Source organism: Sciurus vulgaris (genome assembly GCF_902686455.1).
Source record: "Sciurus vulgaris genome assembly, chromosome: 3".
NCBI lineage: Eukaryota > Metazoa > Chordata > Mammalia > Rodentia > Sciuridae > Sciurus > Sciurus vulgaris.
In genome coordinates this window covers 43,156,000-43,182,838 of record NC_136463.1, presented here as the reverse complement: position 1 = coordinate 43,182,838, position 26,839 = coordinate 43,156,000, and the positions used below count along the sequence as shown (strand labels likewise).

At 43.6% G+C, this 26,839-nt stretch overlaps 1 protein-coding gene across 4 annotated transcripts; it reads left to right on the top strand.

Moving 5' to 3' along the window:
- The first annotated feature begins 193 nt into the window (after positions 1–193).
- TOP3A (DNA topoisomerase III alpha) lies at positions 194–26,710 on the top strand. Of its 4 annotated transcripts, XM_079135252.1 has the most exons (19): positions 195–574; positions 2,350–2,409; positions 3,648–3,721; positions 4,301–4,376; positions 5,071–5,179; positions 6,329–6,472; positions 6,584–6,754; positions 7,042–7,142; positions 9,273–9,347; positions 10,459–10,541; positions 11,759–11,966; positions 14,600–14,785; positions 14,902–15,031; positions 17,852–17,965; positions 18,069–18,234; positions 20,132–20,275; positions 22,191–22,313; positions 23,506–24,206; positions 25,627–26,710. In XM_079135252.1, exons 1-19 carry the CDS (start codon positions 395–397, stop codon positions 25,803–25,805), a joined length of 3,024 nt encoding a protein of 1,007 aa, XP_078991378.1. In that variant the 5' UTR covers positions 195–394; the 3' UTR covers positions 25,806–26,710. The 4 variants fall into 4 exon arrangements, with proteins under 4 accessions (XP_078991379.1, XP_078991381.1, XP_078991378.1 ...); XM_079135253.1 differs by lacking the exon at positions 22,191–22,313 and having other exon boundaries at positions 194–574; XM_079135254.1 differs by lacking the exon at positions 3,648–3,721 and having other exon boundaries at positions 435–574.
- The last annotated feature ends 129 nt before the right edge of the window (positions 26,711–26,839 follow it).

The following is a 26,839-nucleotide window of genomic DNA, read 5'->3' as shown; positions in this document are numbered from 1 at the left end:
CAAGGATGAGCCCTATAAACCAACCACTGTCCTGAATAAAGGGAAAGTAGGGCAGAGCGGGGATGCGGGGAGAGAAAAAAAAAAGCTTGAAGGAGAGTTCCGGGAGTGTAGGGGAGACTGGGAGTTGTAGTTCGTGGTCGCTGTGGGACGCGCGCCTGGCGGAAGCAGCCCGGGAAGGCGGACGGAAGCGGGACACTGAAGTGCGGGGTTCGGGGTAAAGGCGGTAGCGTTCCGGAGACTGCACAGTGGCCGCACCCCGAAGGCCTGCGGTTGACTGCAGGAAAGCGCGGCCGATTCCCAGAGGACCTAGTTCCCTTGCGGTGCGCGGTACCGACTTGCCTGACATGCTTAGGCATCCGTGGAGCGGGGTCCACTGCAGGAGCGGGGCCTAGGGATGATCTTCCTCGTCACGCGATACGCGCCCCGGTGGCTGGGACAGCCCGCAGGCCGTGCCTTGTCCAGCGCCGCCATGGAAGTGGCCTTCCGAGGCGTGCGGAAAGTCCTCTGTGTGGCCGAGAAAAATGACGCGGCCAAGGGTATCGCCGACCTGCTGTCCAACGGTCGCATGAGGCGGGTAAGAAAGTGTTCTGGATAGGCTTAGCGCCTTGAGCTGGACAGCGTAGTGGGCGTTCATAAGCAAGATGAAGTTGTCTTCTCCCACCTCTGAGGCCTCACTGTCTTTCGCCCAGACCGTTACAGAAACCTTGTGTCTACCCTTCCCAAGCCCCAGGTTCTCCTTGGACTGATGTGCATTTTTAAATGTAGTTAGGATGTGCTACGCATTTGCTTGAAAACCTTTGATCTTTGCCCACAACAGCTTTCCCAAACTTGACCAATCCTCTTAAACTCCTGGGACGCAGGCTATTCTGTTGGTCTGGAGTGATTCTAGGGAAATCTGTACTTTAATATTTTTTTATTCTGATTCTAAAGTTCAGTGCAGTTGGAAACCTCTTAGCATACTCCCGAACTTGAAATTCAAGTCTTGGCTGATGGCTCCTCAGCAGCTGAGTTCCTTTCCTTTCTCTGTCACATCCTCTGCATTGTGCAGTCCTTTTGATTTTCTTGTCTAATTGCACCCTGAAGGGGCAACACTATAAGATTTGGGAATTAGAAGGAAGTCAACCTTGGTTTTACTCCTACAGATGAAGGCTCTTTGTTCCTTCCTCCCTCAACATCTTTGCTATTTCAAAGCCATACAACTGCACCAAAAAACTGGTAACCATGGCCAAATCATTAACTCCTCTTAAAATTTAAGTCCCTTAAAGGCAGGGATTGTGTCATTCAATACACACTGACCCTATGATTTCCATGGAGCAGACTGTTTTAGGGATAAATGAATAGGACCTTCCCACGTGAGTGTGTGTGTGTGTGTGTTTTAGATATTTTTATTGGTTGTTGATGGACCTTTATTTACTTATTTATATGCAGTGCTGAGAATTGAACCCAGTGCTTCATACATGCTAGGCAAGTGCCGTACCACTAAGCCACAACCCCAGCCCTGCCCACTGTTCTTAAGGAGGTGATGTGTTCTAGGACTGATGGAAAACAGTCTACTAGACTAGTAGACCTAGAAATGAAGCATAGAAAGGAATTGTGGAGAGGATGTCTGGGAAAGATTTCACAAAAGAGGTTACATTTCCTAGTCCTCAGGTGGCCTTTCTCCTCTATTCTGTTCAGCGCTGGTATCAGAACTCCCAGGAATAACAGCTTTGAATGCCAGTTGGGAAGGTGGGACCTACGCAGAGATGGTCTCGCTCATCCACAATTGGAGCATCAGATGTGCTTCATAGACTGGATTTTGGTTCTGACTGTGCTCATGGTGTCATTGAATTTCAGAGCCAGAAGGAGATACAGAAATAACTTTATTCAAGAATAAATTGAGACTCAGAAAAGTGAATGACTTGACTGTGGTCACCAGTTCATTGATGCACTTGTATGATCTTGAAATCATAAGAATGTTGGGGGAGGGAAGAATGAATGGTAAACAGACTTTTCATCTGAATGAGAGCACTTAGTGCCATTAATTTTCATGTGACCTTGGACAAGTTCTTTCTCATCTTTGAAAAGGTGTTATCTTAGCTGATCTCAAGCTTACCTTCCAGAATAAAAATTCCATGAATTCTAGCCCAGCACAGTGGCACACATCTGTAGTCCGAGCAACTGAGGATAGCATGACCTTGTCTCAAAAAAAAAAAAAAAAGTCTTAGTAATTTAGCCTAGTTTTTATTCAACAAGAAATAGTGTTGCTTTTTAGTATTCCTCCTTATTTGAGTTTTGCTTGATCTTTTTGCTTAGGATCTTTTCTATTTTCACATGGTTTATAGCTTTTACTTACTTTTTGTTTTATAGAGAGAAGGACTTTCTAAATTCAACAAGATCTATGAATTTGACTATCATCTGTATGGCCAGGTAGGTGCTAAATATTTCTGTCATGAAGCTGAGGTGGGGTTTTAGGTCCATGTGCCATTTTGGTGTATATTCTTTTGGTTTTCAGCTGTGGCTAGAAAGAGCAACTGTTTACCGTAAATCCTCCCTAATTGCTTGTGTTTTAATCAGTCAAGGAGAATTAGTCAGCCTGATCATATGTAAAATATGTCACTGTCTTCAGAATAACTTTTTTAGCTGAGTGCAATGGCACATGCCTATAATCCTAGCTACTTGGGATTACAGGACTGGAGGATTACAAGTTCCAGGCTAGCCTCAGCAACTTAGCAAGACCCCATTTCAAAATAAAAAATGAAAAGGGATAGGGATGTAGCTCAGTGGTAGAGTGCCCCTTTCAATCCTTATTGCCACATCATATTCATATATATATATATATATATATATCCATATTCATATCCATATCCCTCCCAGGGTGCGGTGGTGCACACTTGAAATCCCAGCTACTCAGGAGGCTGAGGTGGAAGGATTGCAAATTGGAGGCCAGCCTGAGCAGTTCAGTGAGACCCTGTATCAAAATGGAATGAAAAACAGAGGGCTGGGGATATAGCTCAGTGCTCAAAACCTTGGGTTCAATCCCAAGTACCACTAAAAATAGAGTAAGTTTTGTTACCTAAGAGTTCCTGGTTAAAGATGATAGTTTTATAAGTTAGAAGGAAATCTCTTTATATCATGTGGTCCCATATCAGCTGTTTTACATGAAGTTAATATGTAGTAGTTTGAAGAGTTTTGGTTTTTGGTTTGTGTATGAGTAGTACTGAGGATTGAACCCAGGACTTCATGCATGTTAGCCAAACACCCTGCCACTGAGTGACAGACAACCCCAGCTCTGAGAAAACTTGAAGTGATATAAAAGTTGTTGTGATACTAGAATTATAGTGGTGGTTATCTTACTATGGTTTTTGATTTGACGATTTATTATACGTGTTTGTTTCTTCCCAGTCAACTATTTTTGGTTGGGGTTTTTTGGCTTTGTTTGTAGAACTGGGGATTAAACCCAGGGCCTTGTTCATGCTAGGCAAATCCTCTCTGCTGAGCTACACCCCCAGTCTGACTATCAGCTGTTTTTTTTTTTTTTTTTTTTTTTTTTTAATTTTTGCTTTTGTTTTTGTTTTTGTTTTTAAATAGAAATTCCTACCTTTGATTTGAACAGTTTGGCAAAATGTAAGTGCAAAAAGATTAACTTGAATTTTGTTGTCATTCAGAGTGTTACCATGGTGATGACTTCAGTTTCTGGACATTTACTGGCTCATGATTTCCAGATGCAGTTTCGAAAATGGTCAGTACAATTCCTAGGGGAAGCACTTTCTGATTATTACAGTAAGTTGTAAAAACTATTACAGGAATCTTGAGGCATGTTGATGTTACTATGTAATTTATAATACTAAAATGACCTACGCTTATCTGATTCAAGGTAAATGTTTATCTTTAAAATAAATAGCCACTCTTAGGTGTTCCCCCAAAACAGACCTCTCATATAGTCATTGGAGTGCATTTATCCTGTTGTACATGTGCATAAAAGGGTTCCAAAATATCATAGCAGCTCATCTTCATGGGATAGTGAACAGTGGTCTGTGCAGAGTAATAGCTTTGCTTTTAATTTTCTAGGCCTTTTTTTATTTTGGCAATGGAGTCTTGCTATTTTGCCCAAGCTGGTTTCAAGTTCTTGGGCTCAAGTTATCCTCTTACCTTAGCCTCCCAAGTAACTAGAATTATAGCACGTACCACCATGCCAGGCTTCTCTGAACCATTTTGGGGGTTCACACATGAGCCCATTGGAATGGTGTGGTCTTATGAGAGTAGGGGGCTCTCCATCAGTGCTGAGGTAAGACTCCTTGTGCTTCTGTTTCTTTTCTAGGCAGAGCTGCAACCCCCTTGTCCTCTTTGAAGCAGAAATTGAAAAATACTGCCCAGAGAATTTTATAGACATCAAGGTAAGATCTTTTAGAAGACATGTGGCACTAAAGTTGGAACTACCACAGAGGGTTACACCGAGTAATTTCTGTAGTCTTAATGCCTTGGCATTTGGATGTAAGGTTTAGCAACAAACCCCAGATCATGATAAAAATGTTATTTCCACCCATTGTATAAATAAGGCTTTTTAAATTTCGTATCCAAGGGACTAAAGTAAGCTTTTTATGAATAGTAAGTGTTTGAAGTAAGTATTGTTGAATTATTAATTCCAGTGTCAATCCCACCTCTAGAATAGACTGAAGAGGCTACAGAGTATAAGTCATTTAACAATGAATTGTCAGTTTAGGGCACCTGTAGGTAGTTCATTGCTAACTGGGAAACTTTGGGATGAAACTCAGTGAAGTTGTTTTTTTTTTTTTTTAACTAGCACATAATTAGAACCACTAGAGATCGAAGTGTGTGTTAGAGCTAAGTTGTAAGTTTCATTGTATTGGTGAAGTTCAACTAAACCCTTGGTTTTCTCCAGACTCATTTATGAGTCTGGAGGATTGTACCAGTAACTACACCATCAGTAGGATTGTTATGAGCAGTTTTCTCTGACTGCTCTAAAGTTGGCACACTCCAAGAACAGCACTGATCCTCAGTCAGTTCTCATTAGTGTAGAAGTATCAGGTAATTGCTCTGGATTCTGCTTTCACTGCTCTTTATCTTCAGAAAACTCTAGAACGAGAAACGCGGCAGTGCCAAGCCCTGGTGATCTGGACTGATTGTGACAGAGAAGGTGAAAACATTGGGTTTGAAATTATCCATGTGTGCAAGGCTGGTAAGTCTGCTGCTATTGACATTCTCTGCATTTCCATACAAGTGAGCTATATTCTTCTGCATATATTTTTTTCCTCCCAAAGCAGTGGGAGTCACACCAGCTGTGTTTCTTGAGCAAGTCACTGAACCCTCAGCTTCCTCATATGCAGTGTCAGGGCAGTCTGACATGCTTCCTAGAACTACTGTGAGGATTAAATGAGTCAGCAAATAGTGTATTTTATTTCTTAAAATTATATATTGAATTTGTGCAAAAGAATGTGTTTACCATAAGGAAAGTACAAAGAAATTTTATAAAGTTCTGTTTTTTTAATCTCTCCATATTCTTTGTACAATGCTTGAGTATTCATTGTTGGGTTGGAATGTGGCTCAATGGTAGAGCACTTGCCTACCATATGCAAGCCCCCTGGATTCCCTCCCTAGCACTTGAATGAATGAGTGAATAGATGTTGGCATGAATTTGAATGTCTTTAACAGAGTTAATCATTCCAGATAACTTAGAGGAAGTGATGAGCAACTCATTCTGTGGCTCAGAGGGTGAGGTTGACACTTTGCCTAAGTGATATTGTGTCAAAAGTTCTGATAGCTTCTGAGAATTTAAACACATTAACTTTCAAGAACAGATGTTCTTTTCAAGAACAGGTGTCGTATGTTCTTTCTTGAAGGGACATGAAATTCCCCCACAGGACCTTTAATTGATAGGTAAAAGTAAAGTCTGAAAAGCCCTACCTAAGGAATTTTAGTTAGTAGGTAAAATTGACCCTGCTCTTTTTTTCTAGCAATACTGTAAAGGTTGTAGTGATGCCAGGAAGACAGGGATTAAACCCAGGTGCATTTAACCACTGAACCACATCCCCAACTCTTTCTACGTTTTGAGACACGGTCTCACTAAGTTGCTAAGGCTGACTTTGAACTCCCAATCCTCCTGCCTCTGCCTCCCAAGTCGCTGGGATTATAGACCTGTGCAACCACACCCAGCATATTTCCCTTTTTGATATTGTATCCTGCTAATTTAAACTAGTAGGTGAAGTGGACTCCTTACAACTTCTTGAACGGGTTTGCCTTTCAAGAAGGCGATTTAGAAAAAGTGAACCCTTTGCAATGAGTGCACTGTGATTTGATTTTGACCTTGGTGACCCTTTGTTTTGTATAGTGAAGCCTGGTCTACAAGTGTTGAGAGCCCGTTTCTCTGAGATCACGCTACGTGCTGTTAGGACAGCCTGTGAAAACCTGACTGAACCTGATCAGAGAGTGAGTGATGCTGTGGACGTGAGGCAGGAGCTGGACCTGAGAATTGGTGAGGAGCCAGGGACTCTTCTGTGTTGAGGCATATTAGTATTGGGTTGTAGATTCAATAACCTCATCATCCATCACTTCCTCATTCCTTCCATCTGCTGTCACTGTCCAGGAGCTGCCTTCACTAGGTTCCAGACCCTGCGACTTCAGAAGATTTTTCCCCAGGTGCTAGCAGAGCAGCTCATTAGCTATGGCAGCTGCCAGTTCCCAACACTGGGTTTCGTCGTAGAAAGGTTCAAAGCCATTCAGGCTTTTGTGCCAGAAATCTTCCACAGGATTAAAGGTAAGGTCGGGGGATGTTGTTCATGGTATGAAAACTACAGGCCCAGGGATAACAAGAAAGTGCTAATAACATTAATTAAGTATGTGGGAGGGGGGATTGGTTTGTTTTGTTTTTAAGCTTGCTGCCCTTCACCTTGCCCCATTACAATATTTAGAATCCAGTGGTTTCCTTAGTAATTCAGAACTCCTCCTCCTTATATCATTTGATTTGCACTATAATACACCTTTTCCTGTCTGTCATATCACATGGCTTCTCTGAGACAGCGTTTCTGTTTATCTTACTAATAGTAACTCATGACCACAAAGATGGTACCGTAGAATTCAACTGGAAAAGGCATCGTCTGTTTAACCACACAGCTTGTCTTGTCCTCTATCAGCTGTGTATGGAGGTAAGAAGTCCCTTGAGAGTTCAATGATCTAAGAAACGTTCTGCATACCTGCCCAGCCATACCCTCCCTGTTGGCAGCAGTGAGCCTGTCCCATTCTTCCACTTCATTATACTGCCTTTAAGTTTGCATCTCAGGGCATCACTTTTTGGAAACCAGCAAGACCAGAACCCAGGGAATAGCACTAAAAATGTACAGGGGTAATATCTGCAGAACTTTTAGATAAAATCAGAAATTTTGAGATGTATACAACTATAATTCCTCCTGGTACACATATGGTCACCAGGGTTTAGGGTCAACTTAGACCCATCTAGATCATGGATTCTTAGAGCTGGCAGGGAGTTAAGACAGCACCTGGTTCATCCTTTACTTGAGAGAGTATAGAGAGTTGAAAGTCATATGAACAAATTAATGTACGTAGTGATAAATTTCAGGACAAAAATAAAGCAAAAGGCTGGGGGCATGGCAGGAACTGTTCTAGATGCAATGGTCTCGAAAGGCCGAAGAAGCGACATTTGAGCGGGAAAAATGTGTCCCATAGAAAAAGGAGCACTTGCAAAGTGTCACAACCAACTCAGGCCCCATGCCAATCATGACAGAACTGGGACCCCACCTTCACATTCCTGCCCCTCAGAGGTATCATGCACTGTGTGATGTCACTTCCCATAGGTCAGCACCTCTTTGCGTGGCTTAACCCTGGGCCTGTACACAGAGATGCCCAAGTAAAATTCAGACATAACTAGGTTTGATAATTTATGGTATGCTCCTGGCAGGTTTATTAATACTTTGATAAATGGAATGATAACTATTAAGCACCTGTATTACCACCCCATTAAATGTCATTTTGTTTAATCCTAATAATCCTGTGAGAGCAGTTATGTCATCCCTTATAGAGAAGGAAACTAGAGAAATTGAAGTAACTTGCTCATGGACACAGTAGACATATTGAGTGGCAATCCACTAGAATGGATCCCAGTATGTTGCACCTTCACTAGGATATTATGCAGGAATACTTGACAGGTAGTATACTTTGAGCCCCTCAAAAAGAACATCTGCTCCCCAGTCTATTGGGAGGAAGAAATTTGGGTTGTGATATACAAATATCTTCATTAGCAAATCACTTAAACGGAGTTCCTTGTTTGTTTACATTCTGTTGGAAATGTAAATTTGGTTTTACATTTTCTGGCTTGTATTATCTGGTTTTTCCTATTTCTAACTCTGTATTATCCTGAAATTAAAAAAAAAAAAAAAAAAGTAATACTGTTATAGGGCGCAACTTAAGAACAGACCGATCACCACTGAGAAGTCCAAATTTGAGAGTCTTTATTAAGCTGGCCAGCTGATTGTCTCACACAATGCCCCAAAAAATGGCTATTGGGAGAACAGCCCCAACCACAGGGTTATAGGGGTTCTTATACCAAAAATCACATTAATCATAAGTGTCTGTTGCTATGATTCGAAATTACACATTAACATCATGAGATCATCGACAGCGGGGGAAGTGGGTCAAAATGACCCTTACTTAGCTACAAACTAAAGAATGGTTACTAACATCTACACAATCACTGTTCACATGGTACATTGTTTAGGAGCAATAGGAATCAAAAGAGAGCAATTTTTTACTACATAGGAGTTGCCATTGTATATTATTAAACATGTCACACCAAGTAACTGATGATGGGCACAGAGACGGGGTGTTCCCATGGGAGAAGCTTATTTCCTACATAACATGGAGTCTCAGAGCAAAATGGAGTCTGTTTAGTCATTTTCCTTAGAGTCTGGCCTATAACATTCTCATGGAGTCAGATCTGTCAGCCCATCACAATACTATGCATGTATAGATACAAAACTGAACTTGGGAGATAAATAGATTGGTATGTTGTCATCTTTGAAGTAGGCACCTTAAGGCTTGTAAAACTGCCCTTCAGAATCTTGGTTTAAGTGGGAAGGGGATGATGGTGTCCACCACACTGTCAAATATGAGTGTCATTAAATGAGGGCCCCTCCTGGGCTGTGACTGAACCCTCTGCTGGTGATCACCATGATTTGGAATGGTAGGCAGCGGCTGTTACAGGCAGGCTGCAGATGACACATCCCTAGGTTAATGAGGTCTTTGTTCTCCTGGCTTTCTAGGATCCCGTGGCGACTGTGGTGGAGATCAGATCTAAGCCAAAGAGCAAGTGGAGGCCTCAAGCATTGGACACTGTGGTATGTTGCAGACAGACTATTCCAGGCACTGGAGAACAATTACTTCCTATTGTTGGAACTGGGGTTCTGCATGGGCTGTGGCCCAGTGGAAGGAAGATCATTTGGGGAAGACATGGGTTTTCTTTGTCTCTTACAGCTTTTTTGTTTTTAAAGTTAATAAATGCAGTATAAGTCCATTATATGAGGTTGGAGATTCAAGAAGAAATGACAGATGACCCATGATATTCCCATCCTAATGAAATCAATGATGTAATTTTGATGTCTTCTCTTGTTTTGGGTACCAGGGATTGAACCCAGGGGTGCTTAACCACTGAGCCACATACCCAGTCTTTTTTTTTTTTTTTTTTTATGAAAAAGGGCCTCACTGAATTGCTGAGGCTGGCTTTGAACTTGTGATCCTCCCATCTCAGCCTCCAGAGCCACTGAGATTATAGGTGTGCACCACCACACCCAGCTTCTTATTTTTTATGTGTATATTTTTATAGCATTATAATTGGCGTAGCTTGTTTTGGAGGTTTTTTGTTTGTTTGTTTGTTTTCCACACAAGATAAACATTTGCTAGGCAAGTACTCTACCACTGAGCTACACTCTCAGCCCAAAGTATTTGTTTTATTCCTGGCTGGTTAGATGTGCTTTGACTTATTGTGAGAGCATTGTCATGGTATCACATAAGGAAAAGAATAGCTGGTTATTCCCTAGGAGGTATTAAAGAATACTTTTCATCCTCCAGGGCAATTTCCTGGGACTTGAATGGTAGTTTCCAGAGTGTGATTCTCAGACTACCATGCATTAGCATCAGTCTGTTAAGACTGTTGGTTAAAAATGCATATTTCAGCCTCTATCCCAGCCTACTCTTATCACATTTCCTGGTCGTTGTACCTTTGAATCTTCTGCCTCCCCAGGAAAGTCTCATGATTGCACATCAGAGAACTGCTAGCTGGCATCTGCCTGGAAGTTCCAGAAATCTTCCTTGAACACACTCTTTCCCTCTCAGCATGATGGCAACAGCTGGAGTTGCAGGAACCAGACCTGCCTAAAAACAAATCATGTAGTAATGGCAGGTCCTGACTCATACATTATACCTTAACATGCCTATTGCCCCTCTTATTAGGAGCTGGAGAAGCTGGCTTCTCGCAAGTTGAAAATAAATGCTAAAGAAACCATGAGGATTGCTGAAAAGCTGTACACCCAAGGGTAAATATTCTGTATTTGGCAGTAGAATTTGCTACATCTTTATCAGTATATGGGATATTTTAGAAATAGATTTTATAGGGAAACACAAACTGTTTAGATATCTCCCAGCTCTGACAGAAAAGGCATTTGAATATAAACCCATAAATAAATTGAACTTCCTTTTTTTTGTTTTTTGTTTTGTTTTTCCCCCAGTGCTGGTATCAACTCTAGGGCCTCCTGCACACTAGGCAAGGGCTGTATCACTGAGCTGTATCTTATACCCAGCCCAAAGTCCTATACTTTTTGGTGTGATGGGATGGAGGGTACTGGGGATTGAACTCAGGGGTACTCAACCACTGAACCACATCCCCAGCCCTATTTATATTTTATTTAGAGACAGGGTCTCACTGAGTTCTTTAGCAACTCAACATTGCTGAAGCTGACTTTGAACTCATGATCCTCCTGCCAAGCTGACAAAGTCTTATTCTTAACCCCTCAGCACCGTAGCACTGAGGTTCCTTAATTGTGCTGTCAAAACATGTGATTGTTAAGCACTTGAAATTCGAGTCATCCAAATTGTGATATGTTGTAAACATGAATATAAACTGAATTTTGAAGATTTGTATGAAATAAGATATAAACTATCTCAATATTTTTTTCTTATTTTTTGTAATGCTAGGTATTAAATCCAGGACCCCACATGCTAGGCACAAACTCTACCACTGAACTACATTGCCAACCCCTATCTAAATAATTTTTTGCTGGCTAGTATGAAATTTTTAATTACATAGAGTCCATGTTACAGTTTTATTAGACAGCACTGTTCTTGGTATGCTTTAAGAAAAGTTACAGAAGTGCACTATTGACTGACTGGATCAGGAAGGCTTGTACATCGAGTAGGGTCTTTCTGTCAGACAGACCAACCCTAAGAGGCCAGTGATGTGCCCTAGGACACAAGGCTGTTGCAGAGTCCTGGGCCTTTATCCTGTCTTATGTTGTCCCTTTGTAGTCTCCTTTGACTTCTCAAAGTGACCCAGCAGGAAAACTTACTGCTTTCCACTCCCCATTGGCAGGGGTTCCCATATCTGACCTTTGTTCAGCATAGATCACTTAAGTGCTTTTCAGTTGAGCTGGCTATATCTGATGGTTGACTGCAGGTATATCCTGGGACTTGAAGTTGTTACAGACTAATGAAAGAGTTTAGTGATTTCTTTCTCATTTGTTTACCTTTCTTTTAGGTACATCAGCTATCCCCGAACAGAAACAAACATTTTCCCCAGAGACCTAAACTTGATGACATTGGTGGAACAGCAGACTCCAGATCCACACTGGGGGGCCTTTGCCCAGAGCATTCTCGAGCGGGGTGGCCCCACCCCACGCAACGGAAACAAGTCTGATCAAGCTCACCCTCCCATCCATCCCACCAAATACACCAGTAACTTGCAGGTTCGTTTCTCTGAGTGTCCAACCTGCTGGAACACAGTGGCAGGTGCTGAGGATCAAAATATGATTTGAATTTGTCCTACAGGCTCTGATTTTGGAAAATAAGTGATGTTGAAATATCTCTTTCAGGGGCTAGGGTTGTGGCTCAGTGTAGAGTGCTTGCCTGCAATGTGTAAAGGCCTTGTGTTCCATCCTTAGCACCGCATATAAGTAAATAAATAAAACAAAGGTCCATTGTCAACTAAAAAATTATATATATAAAAAAAAAGAAATATCTCTTCCATTTCAAAAAAGAGAAGTTAGTGTTAGACACAGTCACGTTCCTGGCTTTCCAAACAACTACCCCCTACCCCACCCATGTCCCCATGGTAGACTACTCGGTCAGCTCTGCTGTTTCTTCATCAGTCCCTCATATAGACGCAGATATGGCGACCTACCTTCCCCCATGCCCTTGCAGAGCCTCCATACCCATAACTAGCTTCCTAGCCTTGCTGGTTCCTTGTTACCTAGAAAAAGCCTTAACCATCTTCCAAGACTGGATCGGTTTCCATAACCTTTCAGAACATTTCCTACCACCCGCTGTCTTACTGCAGTCTCCCCAGCATTTCACAATCACCTCTGCTCAGCCATTCAGTGGTTCAGTCATTTCCTCAGCTGGGGCGAAAGCACTGTGGGAAGCAGCTATTATGTAACCTTGTTTGCATCTACCACTAAGTAAACTTTGGTTTTTTTCATTCTTTGTTTTGGCACTACTGGGGGTTGAAACCAGGACCTCATGACTCTTAGCCAAATTCTCTACTGCTGAGTTCCCTGCCCACTCCTTTTTATTTTATGTTTTGAGACAGGGTCTCACTAAGCTACCCAATCTAGTCTTGAACTTGTAATCCCCCTTGCTTCAGCCTCCTGAGTTGCTGGTATTACAGGTGTGCACCACCATGCCTGACTGCTCTTCTTTTAATAACACATATTCTTTCCAATTTAAAAAAGTACCTTTGCAGCCAGGCACAGTGGTACACCTGTAATCCCAGCGACTCAAGAGGCCAAGTTAGGATTTCATGTTCAAAGCCAGCCTCAGCAAAAGCAAGGCATTAAACAATTCAGTGAGACCCTGTCTCTAAATAAAATATGAAATAGGGCTGGGCATGTGGCTCAATGGTCAAGTGCCCCTGAGTTCAATCCCTGGTACCAAAAAAAAAAGTATCTTTGCAAGGTCCTGGGTATAATCCCTAGTACCACAAAATAAAAAGTAGAAAACACAAAAGATTATAAAGAAAAGAATTGCCTATAATCCTGCCGTTTACTCAGAACCTGATTTTTCAACACATGTATATAATATTCTTATAATAAAAGTATAATCTGTTATAAAAACTTTCTAATACTGTATTATGAGCATTTCCCATATGCGGCAGCATTTAAAAGTATAATGTATAAACTGGGCATGGTGGCACACATGGTCTTCTACTCAGAAGACTGAGGCAGGTGGATTAAAAATTTGAAGTCAACCTGGGCAATTTAGGGAGAACCCATCTCAAAATAAAATAAAAAAGGCTGGGGTCTAGCACAATGGCACATGCCTGTAATTCCAGCTACTCAGAAGGCTGAGGCTGGAGGAATATGTTAGAGGGCAGTCTCGGGAACTTGGCAAGGTCCTAAGCAACTTAGACCCTGTCTCAAAATAAAAAAATTTAAAAAGGGCTGGGGATGTGACTGAGTGGTTAAGCACCCTTGGGCTTAATCCCTAGTACAAAAAAAAAAAAAAAAAAAAAAAAAAATGCTGGAGATAATAGTAAGTGGTGGAGTACTTGCCTAGCATTTGCAAGACTCTATGTTCAGTACTGTAAATGATTACACCAGTGATCCATAATTTATTTTGCCATATCTGTTTTTCTAAGATTTAAGTTTCAACTTTTTGACACATGATGACATTTATACATAAATATTTGTGTGGATCTCAATTATTTCCTACAAATGAATGAATGAATTTTGGGGAGGTACAAAAGATTGAACCCAGGGGTGCTTTACCACTGATCTATATCCCACAGTCCCCTTTTTAAATTTTATTTTGAGACAGGGTCTCACCGAGTTACCGAGGCTGGCTTTGAATTTGAGATCTTCCTTCCTCAGCCTCCCAAGTCACCATGTGTTACCACTATGCCTGACTCCTCTGAATGGCCTCTTAGAAGGTGAATTATTAGATATAAGTATGAACATCTCATGGGAAGATTTAGCCTCACTGAATCCTTTCTTACCTGATTGATGCAAATTCACCCCAATAAATCTTTGCTTGAGTGCAAGCATGACATTGGCTCAGGCAGCCAGTTGTAGCATTACTCTGATTCTTATCTTTCAGAGAAATTCTGTTTCTGTTGAATTTACATCAGAAAACCCCATCCTGGGCCAGAGGAAATAATGACTACCCTTGCTTGCCTTTGACTGATAGGATTGTGAGGTTTATCAACCAAAAACCATCAACTCCCCAAGGACCTGCCTAGCCTCACATTGGTGTAGGCCCTAAGGAGTACATGGCCTATTGTATAGAGCTTTAGATTGACAGTGGCATAACCAGGGTGAAACTACTGATGATGATGCTATCCTTGAAAGATGCTCGTTCTGGAGAGATTCTTCCTTTTCTTCAGGGAGATGAACGGCGACTGTATGAGTTCATCGTTCGTCATTTTCTAGCTTGCTGTTCCCAAGATGCTCAGGGGCAGGAGACTACTGTGGAGATTGACATTGCTCAGGAACGCTTTGTGGCCCATGGTCTCATGATTCTGGCCCGAAACTACCTGGACGTGTATCCGTATGATCACTGGAGTGACAAGGTGATAAGGAGGTGGGCCCCAGGGAGAGGGAGGACAATGGAACTCCAGACCTATGCTGGTTGATGGAGCAGACAGAGTATTTGTGATCTGATTTCCGCACCTGCTGCTCTCTCTAGCTTCTGCCTGTCTATGAGCAAGGCTCCCGCTTCCAGCCCAGCACCGTGGAAATGTTGGACGGGGAGACCAGCCCACCACAACTGCTCACCGAGGCTGACCTTATCGCCCTCATGGAGAAGCATGGCATTGGTCAGTAGCTCACGTGGGGAGCTTGTAACTCTCAGGCACTTAACTGTGTACCAGGCTCCCAGTTGCCTCTCAGCACAGGTGCTACCTCCTTATCCCCATTTAATAGTTAAAGCCAGGCCTAGAGAGGTTAAGAATGTACCTAGGGTCACCAAATGTGTGCATTATTAAATTTGGATCCAAATAACTCCACAGCCAATGTGCTTTTGGGATTACTGAATTTTAGTTTGATTTGTTTTGCAGTGCTGGAGATGGAACCCACGCCTCTTACATAATAGGCAAGGGCTCTGCTACTGAGTCACATCCTTACCCTTCAGCCATTGCTTCTAAGCCCCACACTATACCATATGTGTAATGTATGGCTCAAGACTGATCAGGGAGTGCCCATTAGCCCACATGGGGATTTAGGTTTGTTTTTTTTTTAATCATTGCTTTGTTTTGTTTTGTTTTTTAATTAAGAGCAACAAATAAGTTATCAACAATTAAAATTATAGGTTTGTCCTCAAATCTGTATCTTCATTCTTTGAAATATCACATCTGGCAGCCCTCAACCTGAAACTGTAGTGTGAGTGGCAGGCACTGGAGACCCAAAGAGAATTAAGACCTAATCTTTCTCTTTCAGGATTCAGTCTACCAGAAAACAAACCAAACCCAGCAAAATGTGATGGGTTCTGCAGGAGCAGGCAGGAAAGGGGACTAGCATTTGAGCTGAATCAGAAAACCATATAGTGACCCTTCCTGATCAATGAAGGCAAATCCAGCCTAGGCAGAGCCTGAGGAAGGACATGGAAACAGGAAAACACACGTCTGCTATGGATGGAGTGTGTAAAATGAAAAGTCAAATAAGATGAGGGTAAAGAATAATTTGAGCCAATTTTGCAGGGCCTTGTGTGTCCAGCTAAGATTTCTAAATGAGGGAACCACATAGACTTAAGTTCTTAGCAAATAATTTTTTGAGGGGAGGGGTTTACTGGGGATTGAACCCAGGGGCACTGGACCACTGAGTCACATCCCCACCCCTAATTTGTATTTTATTTAGAGACAGGGTCTCACTGAACTGCTTAGTGCCTTGCCATTGCTGAAGCTGACTTTGAACTTATGATCCTCTTGCCTCAGTCTCCCAAGCCGCTGGGATTATAGGCGTGTGCCACCACACTCAGCCTTAGCAAATAATTTTAAGAGTTTTATTAAGACATAATTCATATACTACATAATTTGCCCATTTAAAATGTACAGTTCAATGCAAGGGATGTAGCTCAGTAATAGAATACTTGCCTAGCATGTGTGAGGCCCTGGGGTTGATCCACAGCACTGCAAAATAAAAGGTTAAGTTCAGTGTCTTAGTATATTCACAATGTAGTACAACTATCACTCCAGTTTTAGAACATTTTCATCTCAAAAAGAAACCCATTCCCTTTAGCAGTCATTTCCCATTTCTCCTTCCTTCAGGTTCCCCCCAGCCCTAGGCAATCCCTAATCTTTCTGACTCAGTAAGATTGCCTTTTTTGAACCTTTCATGTAAAAGGAGTCATACAATATGTGGCCTTTTGTAACTGATGTCTTTTTGGGTTTTTTTTTTTTTACAGTGCTGGGAATTGAACCCAGAGCAAGCACTCTATGAACTGAGCTATATCCCCAGCCCTGTAACTGACTTGTTTTATTTAGCATGATATCCTCTAGTCATCTGTGTTGTAGCATGTCAGATCTTTTATCTTTTTTATTACTAATACTCCATTGAATAGATAGACTGTATTTATCCATTTGTCAATTGATAAGACACTTGGGTTGTTAAAACTGTTCTGCTGTTATGAACAATGTTACAGATAGTCATGTTACAAGAATTTGTGTAGACATGTTTTCCAGTCTCTTGGGTACCACTAAGAATGGGGTTGCTGCACCCCTTTTTTTGAGGAACTACCAAACTGTTTTCTGACATGGTTTCAACATTTTACTTTCCCACCAGCAGTGTGTGAGGGTTCTAGTTTTCTCCATATCCGTGCAAACACTTGTTATCTGTCTTTCTGATTATGCTGTAGTTAAGGAGTATGAAGTGATATTTCACTGAGGTTTTATTATTTCCCTAATAGCAGAGCTACTTTTTTCTTGGTTGATTGATTGGTACTGGGGATTGAACTTAGAGGCTTTACCACTGAGCTACATCACCAGCCCTTTTTGTTTTATTTTGAGACTTGGATCACTAAGCTGGCCTTGAACTTAGGATCCTCTTATTTCAGCCTCCCAAATTGCTACGATTACAGGTGTGCTTGGCCAGAGCTACATTTTAAAAGAGCCCTTTGGCCACAGCTTAGAATGAGTTGGGTAGAGATGGGGGAAGAGACTAGAAATAGGGAGATGAGGATGTTGCAGTTCTGTAACCATGATCCTGATCCGGGAAGAGTAGAATTTAAAAGAGGAGTTATAACAAGATACAATAGCGCACACCTGTAATCCCAGCAGGAGACTCATAGGTTCAAAACCAACCTCAGCAACTTAGCAAGACTGTCTCAAAATAAAATTTCAAAAGGGCTTGAGGTGTAGCTCAGTGATAGAGCACTTGCCTAACATATGGGAGGCCCTGGATCCAGTCCTTAGTACCTAAATTAAAAAGTTGTGAAGCTGGAGTTGACAGCTTTGATGAATGATGGGATGGAAGGGACAGGAGAGCAAGGTCCCACTGTGATTTCTAGCATGAGCCAGATATTAATGGAGCTATCTTACCTGCATAGGCCATCCAGGTACATGAGGGATCCTAGTGTGATTGAGGTTCCCCTAGACACTGCAGTTGTCTCTGATGTCTCAAAGTAACTGGGAAATGGCTTCCAGGTACTGATGCAACTCATGCAGAGCACATCGAGACCATCAAAGCTCGGATGTATGTTGGACTCACCTCAGACAAGCGGTTCCTCCCAGGGCACCTGGGCATGGGACTTGTGGAAGGTAAGGGAGAAGGGAGCTTGCAATGACTAGCAGGGAGAGCACATTGCCCAGATCCCCAGGATTATTACACAGGATCTCACAGAACACTGCTCTTTCCCTGCAGGTTACGATTCCATGGGCTATGAAATGTCCAAGCCTGACCTCCGGGCTGAGCTGGAAGCTGATCTGAAGCTGATCTGTGAGGGAAAGAAGGACAAATTTGTGGTACTAAGGCAGCAAGTACAGAAATACAAGCAGGTTTTCATTGAAGCAGTGGCTAAGGCAAAGAAGTGAGTACAGGCCATGGCCGTAGCATCTACCCATGAGAAGTGGGAGTTCTTAGAGATAGTTCAATAGGAACAAGGTGATATAGTCACTCCTGACCCTTGCTTTTTGGCATGCTAACCACAGTTCATCTTCACCAGTAGTCTCTTTACCTGTGAAAGAGGGGAACTGACCATGTAGGCTCTACCCCTTTTGTTTTCCTCCTCTGGGTTTGTCAGTATAGAAACAATAATTAGGATGATTTACTCCAATTATTCTGGATTTTTGGTTTAGAAATACCATTCTCTTGATATTAAATCTTTTTAGGGGGGGAGGGGGAGTACTGGGGATTGAACCCAGGAGTACTTTACCATTGAGCCGCATCCCTGCCCCCCCCCCCACTTTTTTTTTTGGAGACAGAGTCTTAATTCACTTAGGGCCTTACTAAGTTGCTGAGTCTGACCTCAAACATGCAATCCTCTTGACTCAGCCTCCTGAGTTACTAGGATCATAGGCATGCAACACTGTACCTGTCTTGATGTTAAATCTTGAATTAGCACCATCTTTTACATCAGAAAATCCAAATACTAGTGTATGGTCCATTATTTTCTGTGGAACATTTGAAGGTGACTACTTAGCATGCAGCATGTGTGTGTGTTGTCAGAAATAATGTGTTTTCCAAAAAAAAGAAAGAAAAAGAAATAAAGTGTTTTCTGCCTGATACTGTGATTTACATCAGCTATATTATATAATTTTATATAATATATAATTATATACAACATAATTATGCATGTATGTGTGTGTGTGTGTGTGTGTATATATGTAAAATTTTATCTTTTAGACTCTCCAAAATGATGTGTCTTTGTTGCTAATCAGATGAGTGATGACAGGGTGCATATTGATGAGCCACAAGATAGAGGCTAGTAGCCAGGGAAACCAAATGTTAGAGAATTGGAACTTTCAGCTCCACCCCACCATACACACACACTTACAGAGAGGATAAAAGGGGCTAAGGGTTATGTTGCTCACCAGTGATCACCAATGATTTATCAATCTTGCCTAAGTAGTAAAACCACCGTAAAAACCCAGAAGCAGAGCTGGGGGCATAGTTCATTGGTTCAGTGCTTGCCTAGTATGCTCAAGGCCATGAGTGGATTGAACCCCAGTACCACAAAACACACATGCACACACATAGGCCTCTAAGAACTTTCAAATAGCTAAACGTGGGAAAGGATGGCATACCTAGAGAGAGCATAGAGGCCCTTCCCACGTGTCTTGCCTTATGCATCTCTTCCATGTGACTGTTCACCTGAGTTTTGTGAGCTGCCCTAAACAATTAAACCTGAGGAGTGGGTCATGGGAAGCCCAGTGCCAGTTGGTCCGAAGCACAGGTCACAACCTGGAATTTGTAGCTGGCATCTGAAGTTGAGACAGTCCTGGGGACTGAACCATCAACATTTAGAGTCTGACACTTACTCCAAGTAGATAGTGCCAGAATTGAATTCAGTTAGAGGATGCCCAGTGTTGTCTGCTGGACAATTGCTTGTTGTGGGGGGAAATTCTACCACCACATGTCTTTTGCATGTATGGTAGGAAATGACAGTTTGGGAATTTTTTTTTAATACTTCAGATCACTGCCACTTTTAAAAAGAATTGCACAAATTAGCATTAATTGCAGACACATATTTCTGGTGTTTGTGTTTGGACCCAGTCTGTTGTTTTTGTTTGTCTACCTATAGCTGATTTCCTTCCAGGAGTCATGAGCCAGGGCCAGTGGAGAGCTCAGTCCCCTTTCTGCCTGCTGCTCAGGCTTGTGGCTCCCGGACCACCTGGTTCCAGGCTCACATATGTTCTTGACATATGAGAGTGTTGTAGATTTCTGTGCATTGATTGATGGCCACTGTACGTCTGTGTTTTCTTCAGATTGGATGAGGCCTTGGCCCAGTACTTTGGGGAAGGGGCAGAAGGGGCCCAGCAAGAAGAGATCTACCCAGCCATGCCAGAGCCCATCCGGAAGTGCCCACAGTGCAACAGAGACATGGTCCTCAAGACCAAGAAGAATGGAGGGTTAGTGTCCAGCTTTTGCCTTTATCTCTGCTTGCCTAGCACCTGCTGTGTTCGCCCCCCAGTACTGAAAGGCCCTGTCAATTCATGTCCATGTCATTATTTAAAAATAAGCCTGTTGGCAGTCTCTGGGCAAGGTGTTAGAGCTAGCAGGATAGCAGGGTGGGGTCTGGGGTGTGAAGTGCTGTAGGAAACCAGAGTAGTTAGGGAATTGAATGATGGTGGGCATTTTGGTCCCTATAAAATAGACATTATTTACCCAAAGTCTGGCAAATGGGGAGCATGAGCTTCAGATCCAGACGGGTTTCAGTTCAAGTCCCACTTCTACCACATATAAGCTGTATAATCCAAAACAAGTTATTTGACTCCCCTGATTCCTAATTTGCTTTTCTATAAAATAAGAACAGTAGTACCTGTTTCACAAGGCTGAGTTATTGTGGGGATTTGAAGAATTAAGACATGTTATCCAGTCCATGGTAGATGCTGAGCAAGTACAGTTTCTTCTTCTTGCCTAGTTTTAGTTCTAAATTGGGCCTGAAAATCTCAGCTCCCTTTTCATTTCAGTAGATCAGGGTGGGATCAATTGTCCAGTCTGGCCCATTTTCCCAAGTCAGCAGCTGACCACTGCAAAAGTTCATGATGAAAGAAGTGAAAAACAGAGACAGCCACGCTTTGCCCTGCACCATCTCTCTGCCTGATGTGATAACAGGGTGCTCTGCAGACATCATCTCATCGGTTCTTCATAACTGCCCACAAAACAGGTGTTTTAAAGAGTGACAAACTCTGGAACTTTAGCGGGCTGAGGGGCTGGTTCTGAATAGGGCAGCTATGGTGAGTAGATTCTGATCCCAAGTCCCCACTTCCTTTTCCACTCTGCCCTGCTCACCTGGGGCCGTAGCACTATGTGAATGAGGAAGGTGGTTCCCCCTGACTCCTCCCAGCCCAGCAGCCAGAGATCTGGCTAGCCTGGTGACAAGAAGAGCACTCTGGCTCTCAGCAGAGGGTGTGGCCAGAGCCAGAAGTGGGTGTCAGGGATTGTGGGCCCACAAACACAGAGGCCAGTGCCATTCAAGGCTTAATCAGCACCTGAGCATAGAGTTTAGTGCTTAATAAATCGTACTGGTAGTTTTTTCTTTGCTACCAGTAGGTAATTGGATTGATAATCATTAAAATATAAAGGAAAAGAATTTTTACCAGGATTCTTGATGAAATACTTCTCAGAATCACTGAGGGAGGGCTGCAGATTATGTCAGTATTTTATCCGGTAATTCCAATTTCTGAGTTTGTGAATTTTTCATTTAAATAATTGGACTTTAGTTGGTTTTCTGCCTGGTCGTACCCAGACCTACTCTAAGGAATTGAGTAAATCACATGCATGTTGCCGAGTTAAACCCTCAGTTTCATGACTTGAAGTTATCAAGAAATGTCCAAGAAAAACAAGCAGTATAGTTTTGGAGAGAAAAGTCCCTTTCCTAAGACAGGTGGGTTTCCAGGCCTAGCTCCCACTTGCTCCATGTGTGTCCCTGGCACGTTTCCAGATCATCCCAAGCCTCTCTTTACTCACAGGCAAACCGAGGTGCTCAGAACACCATCCTGGGTTGTCATGAGAAAGAAGCAAGAATGTGGGAGTGCCCAGCACAGGGCATTTGGTACACAGTGTGACTCTGGTTGGTGGTAGTTTTTTTAAATAGAAAACAGGGTCCCCAATAGCTGCTTCATTTTTTAGGGATGTGAGAAACAAAGGCAGGCTTGATTTTCTAAACCATTTGATGCCAGTCACTCTGCATCCAGTTAAGTGTCCTCCAAAAAATGAAGGTCCTCTAAGTCAACTGAAGAAGGGTTTCCTTGGTAGATGGTGACAGCCCCTACACACCTTCTGTATTCCTGTGGTTTGACCCTAGCCATCCCTGCTCCACAGATTCTACCTCAGCTGCACAGGTTTTCCAGAGTGTCGATCAGCTATTTGGCTTCCTGACTCTGTGCTAGAGGCCAGCAGGGATGGAAGTATGTGTTCTGTTTGTCAGCCACCCCCTGTGTACAGGTAAGTCAAGTTCCTTTTGAGGAGTGCACCACAGAACCACCTTTCCCTTCCTCATACAGGAACCCAGGTGGGAGCATCCAGGGAATGTCCTGCCCAGGCACTGTTTAGCTTTAGCTATGCTCAGCAGCAGCCCAGGCAGTCAGACTATTCTAGGTCTGCTGTGTTTGGTGGAAGCCTGGTCTACGGTTGAGCCCTCCCTCATCCTTGAGCAACCACAGAGGCACCTTTCCAGACATACCATTGCAGCACTGGGCACAGGAAATTATTCACATGTTAAACGAGCTATCTAGGCTCCTCCACAAAGCCCAGAGCCCTAGTACAGACAGTATTTCTCAAACCTGTTGGCCAGTGGACCCCTCACACTCTAGGAACTCATTGAGGAACTCAGAAAGCTTTTGTTGTGGGTAATGTTTTCATCATATATCATGTTGAAATTAAAGTGGAGACATCTTTTGAAGTACAGCAAATGGCCAGGCATGGTGACACATGCCTATACTCCCAGGGGATTGTGAGCCTGAGGCAGGAGGATTGCAAGTTCAAAGCCAGCCTCAGCAAAATAGGGCTGTGGGTATGGCTCAGTGGTTGAGTGCCCTTGAGTTCAATCCCCCACCAAAAAAAAAAAAAAAAAATACAGCAAATGTGTTGCTTACTAACAAAAATTGTAAAGGTGACTTTAGGACAGAATAACTACTTTCCAAAGCAGAGATAGAATAATACTAATGAAGAGAATGCTCTGCATTTTTGCAAGACTAAATTCCCATCTCTGCTACTATAGCCACAGTTAAACTACTGCATGTATTGTCGCTTCTGAAAAACCCTGGTGGACACACATGGAAGAATGGGAGCAAATTAGATACAATTTCTTAGCATTATTATTGTTTCAGCCTCACCTTGAAAGGGTGAACCCTAAGGGACCCTGGAACCACACTTTGAGAACCACTGTTGTAGAGAAATGGAACCTTTCAGAGGTGTCTGTATATTGGATGATTAACTAAGGGTCTTTGGTTTCATCTGCACTATTTCCCACTCTGCATTTTGGTGAAGACTGGAGGTGACTTGTGCCTTCCATGAGCTTCCAGGGGCATGAGAGGTGGTGAGGGAAGGCCTGTGGCCAGAGTAACCTCTATGGATCAAGGAAAAGATGCTGGCACCTGAGTATCAAATGTTTTTTCTCATCTTCTGGCCTCACTAGGTTGAAGTTGAAGTTCAAGCGTGGCAGCCTTCCCCCAACCATGCCCCTTGAGTTTGTTGGCTGTATTGGTGGATGTGATGAAACCCTGAAGGAGATCTTGGGCCTGAGATTTTCATGGGGACCCCCCAGAGCTAGCCAGCCTGCCAGCCAGCCCTCTGGCTACCTGCAGGCTAGCCAGTCCCTGAACAGGATGGACAGCAGCCAGCACAGCCAGTCCCAGCCTCCTGCCAGCAGACAGACTGGACCCTCAAAGGCTCTGACCCGGACCCTCCTGCCACCTGCAGCCACGGGTGAAGACAATTCCATTACCTGCAACTGTGGCCAAGAAGCTGTGCTGCTCACGGTCCGCAAGGAGGGTCCCAATCAGGGCCGGCAATTCTATAAATGCAATAACAGCAGCTGCAACTTCTTTCTGTGGGCTGACAGCAGCCATCTTGGAGAAGGACAGGCCCCTGTCTCTACCTCAAGGCCCCCAGGCAGCTCATTGGGAAACCCACCAGGCTCACTGGGTGGGTTCAGCAGACCTGGCAGTGGCAGTGATGGCAGCACATCCTGCCTATGCAGTCAGCCTGCTGTCACACGGACTGTGCAAAAGGATGGACCCAACAAAGGGCGCCAGTTCCACACTTGTGCCAAGCCACGAGAGCAGCAATGCGGCTTCTTTCAGTGGGTCGATGAGAATGTGGCCCCAGGCAAAGCAGGTAAGGCATGCAGGTCCCTGGTTAGGTTTCCACAGTGGTCTCTACTTCAGAGACATGGAGAAGAGAGCAGGGCAGTGTAGTGGTGGGATCCATAGGGGGTGCCCCACTGCCTTGCCCCACCTTTTTATTGACCACTTTCAGCAAGGTAATGAATTGCAATCTTCATTTCAAATTAGAGGGTAGCTGCTATAAATTGGGTAGCTCACTGTGCTGGTACTGCAGTGACTATACTTTCTGCAGCAGGCCTCTTTCACTTTCAGCAGGCAAACATGATCTCAGTTTGACCAATGAGGAAGGTGAGGCCCAGACCAATGAAGTAGCTTTGTTCACAGTCACACTGCAGCAGCCCAAGTTAGGCACGTAGGTCTTTCCTCTCCCACAGCCCTACTCTCCTCATAGCAAGGTCATTAGCATCAGCCTCATTTCTTCAGATGAGCATATTAACCCTGGTAGTGTCTGGGAACCTTCCCAGGGTCATGCAGTTTATACCAGCATCCCAGAAAATGGGTATCATGAGATCTGATGCCCAGCTGTTGGCTCACAGTAGATGGTGTATGAGGGCATTTCAAATAGTCCCTGCCACTCCAGGACACAGAAGCTCCAGATGGGAGCTTTGGAGTTATGCAGACCTGGTTCCCAATTCCAGCTGCTTAACCTCAAATGACTTAGCCACTCTACCACAGGTTTCTTTATAAGATGACACCAGTCTACTTTCATAGAGTTTCTGGTTCATAAAGGAGTGGAATTAGTCTGAAACTGTGAGTCTTAAACTCATATCACCAGATCAGAAAGAACCCAGAAGGCATGGTAAAAAACAGGCCTTGGAGTCACCACTGGTGCTCAAGGGACTTGGAGACAGCCATCCTATACTACACTCTGATTTGAAGTGACCGCAGAGCAGATGCACACACTTCAGACTTAGCCAGGGCCACAGAGAGTAACATCTGACCTGCGGGTAAGGTAGGAAGCAGGCTGCTGGATAGGCTCCTTGTCTTTGCCACTGTTTACCTGAGTTTCTGCCTCTGTAAAAAGGGCCTACATAAAGGTGACATTGTGCCCACTTATTAGGACAGTGAGCATAGAACAGTGTCTCCAAGAGTTTTAGATTCTTCCCCCGCCTCCTTCACAGTGCTAGGATGAAACCCAGTGCCTTAGATATGCTAGGCAAGCATTTTACCATGGAGCTACACCCCAGCTTCTGAACTTAGGGTTCTTTAAAGAGAGAGGGGTAGGAAACATAAGGTGGTAGACAATGTCATATCTTGACAGTGTGAAACTGTCCTTCATAGAGCATGGGGAGTCTGACTCATGGAGTGTACCTATGTGAAAGTTCACATAACCCCAACCCAATGCTGGCTGTCTTTCTTGCCACTTCAGTGTATCTGTTCTAAACTTAGCCTTCCACTGACTCTTCCCACAGGGACGTTTGCAGCCTTACCCTCGCCAGGAGGCAGAGGAAAAACACAGGGATCAGAGGCTAGGAGCAAAAGACCCCGGGCCAGCTCCTCTGATACAGGGTCCACGGCAAAGAAACCCCGGAAATGCAGTCTTTGCCATCAACCTGGACACACCCGACCTTTCTGTCCTCAGAACAGATGAGGGCAGGCAGGGTAGAGAGAGCGACTTTCTCAGACCAGGAACCAAGTTAACTAGAACAATTAACTATTCACAGTCCTTGAAACAGGAATGTCAGGTTTTAGAGTTGGACCTTCCTATGTGAAGGAGTGCAAGGTGTAGACCACTCTCAAGTCTGCTAGACTATAGGCCTGTACTACCCAGCACTCAGGAATGGACACAGCCATTGTGAAGAAGTCAGGCAGCTGCCCCAGGACCCCCAAGAACTGTCACTGCTATCTAGGGGTGGCAAAGCTGGCAGTGGAGACATAACCAATGGCATCTGTGTGTTCCCCACTATGGCCTACTGTGCAGTGAAGCAGAAGCACCAGGGCTGCCTTTGCCTGAGTGAGGAGCTGCACTCCTGACAAAATCCCTGGCCACTTGGACAAGGCTTGTCTGTGGCCATCCTAGGAAGGAGGTTATAATGCCAGGAAGTTACCCTCCTCCTACCATTGTTTCTGCAGAATTTTCATTTCTGCTTCATCTAGAAGCCAGGATACCCATGGCTCATGTGCCTTAATAAAGAATTCAATGCCTCTTGTTCTGACTGCTGACTGTACAGCAGAGTATCTGGTGACAGTCCTAAGAGTGACACCACAAGCACCACCCAGTGCCAGAAGCAGCTCTCAACCTGCCACTGTCCCTGGTGGCCATCCCCCAGCCCTTCCTCCCTGCCAATGTGGCGAGCACTGACTCCAACTTCTGCCTTCCCATTTTTGTCCCTTGGAGCAGAGGTGCCAACCCAAGATCCAGAGCACTAACTTTCCATTTTCCACATTTGCCAGGAGCAGCTTTATTCCTTGTTCGCCTCCACAAAACCTCATGAACAATACACAGCTATATTGGCCCTGGTTTGTGCGCGTGTTTTTTTTTTTGGGGGGGGGGGGGGGTTTGCTTTTTTGGTTTTTTTTTTGTTTTTGTTTTTGTTTTTGGGGGGGTACTAGGGATTGACCCCAGGGGTGCTTAACCACTGAGCATATCCCCAGCCCTTTTTGTATTTTATTTAGAGACAGGGT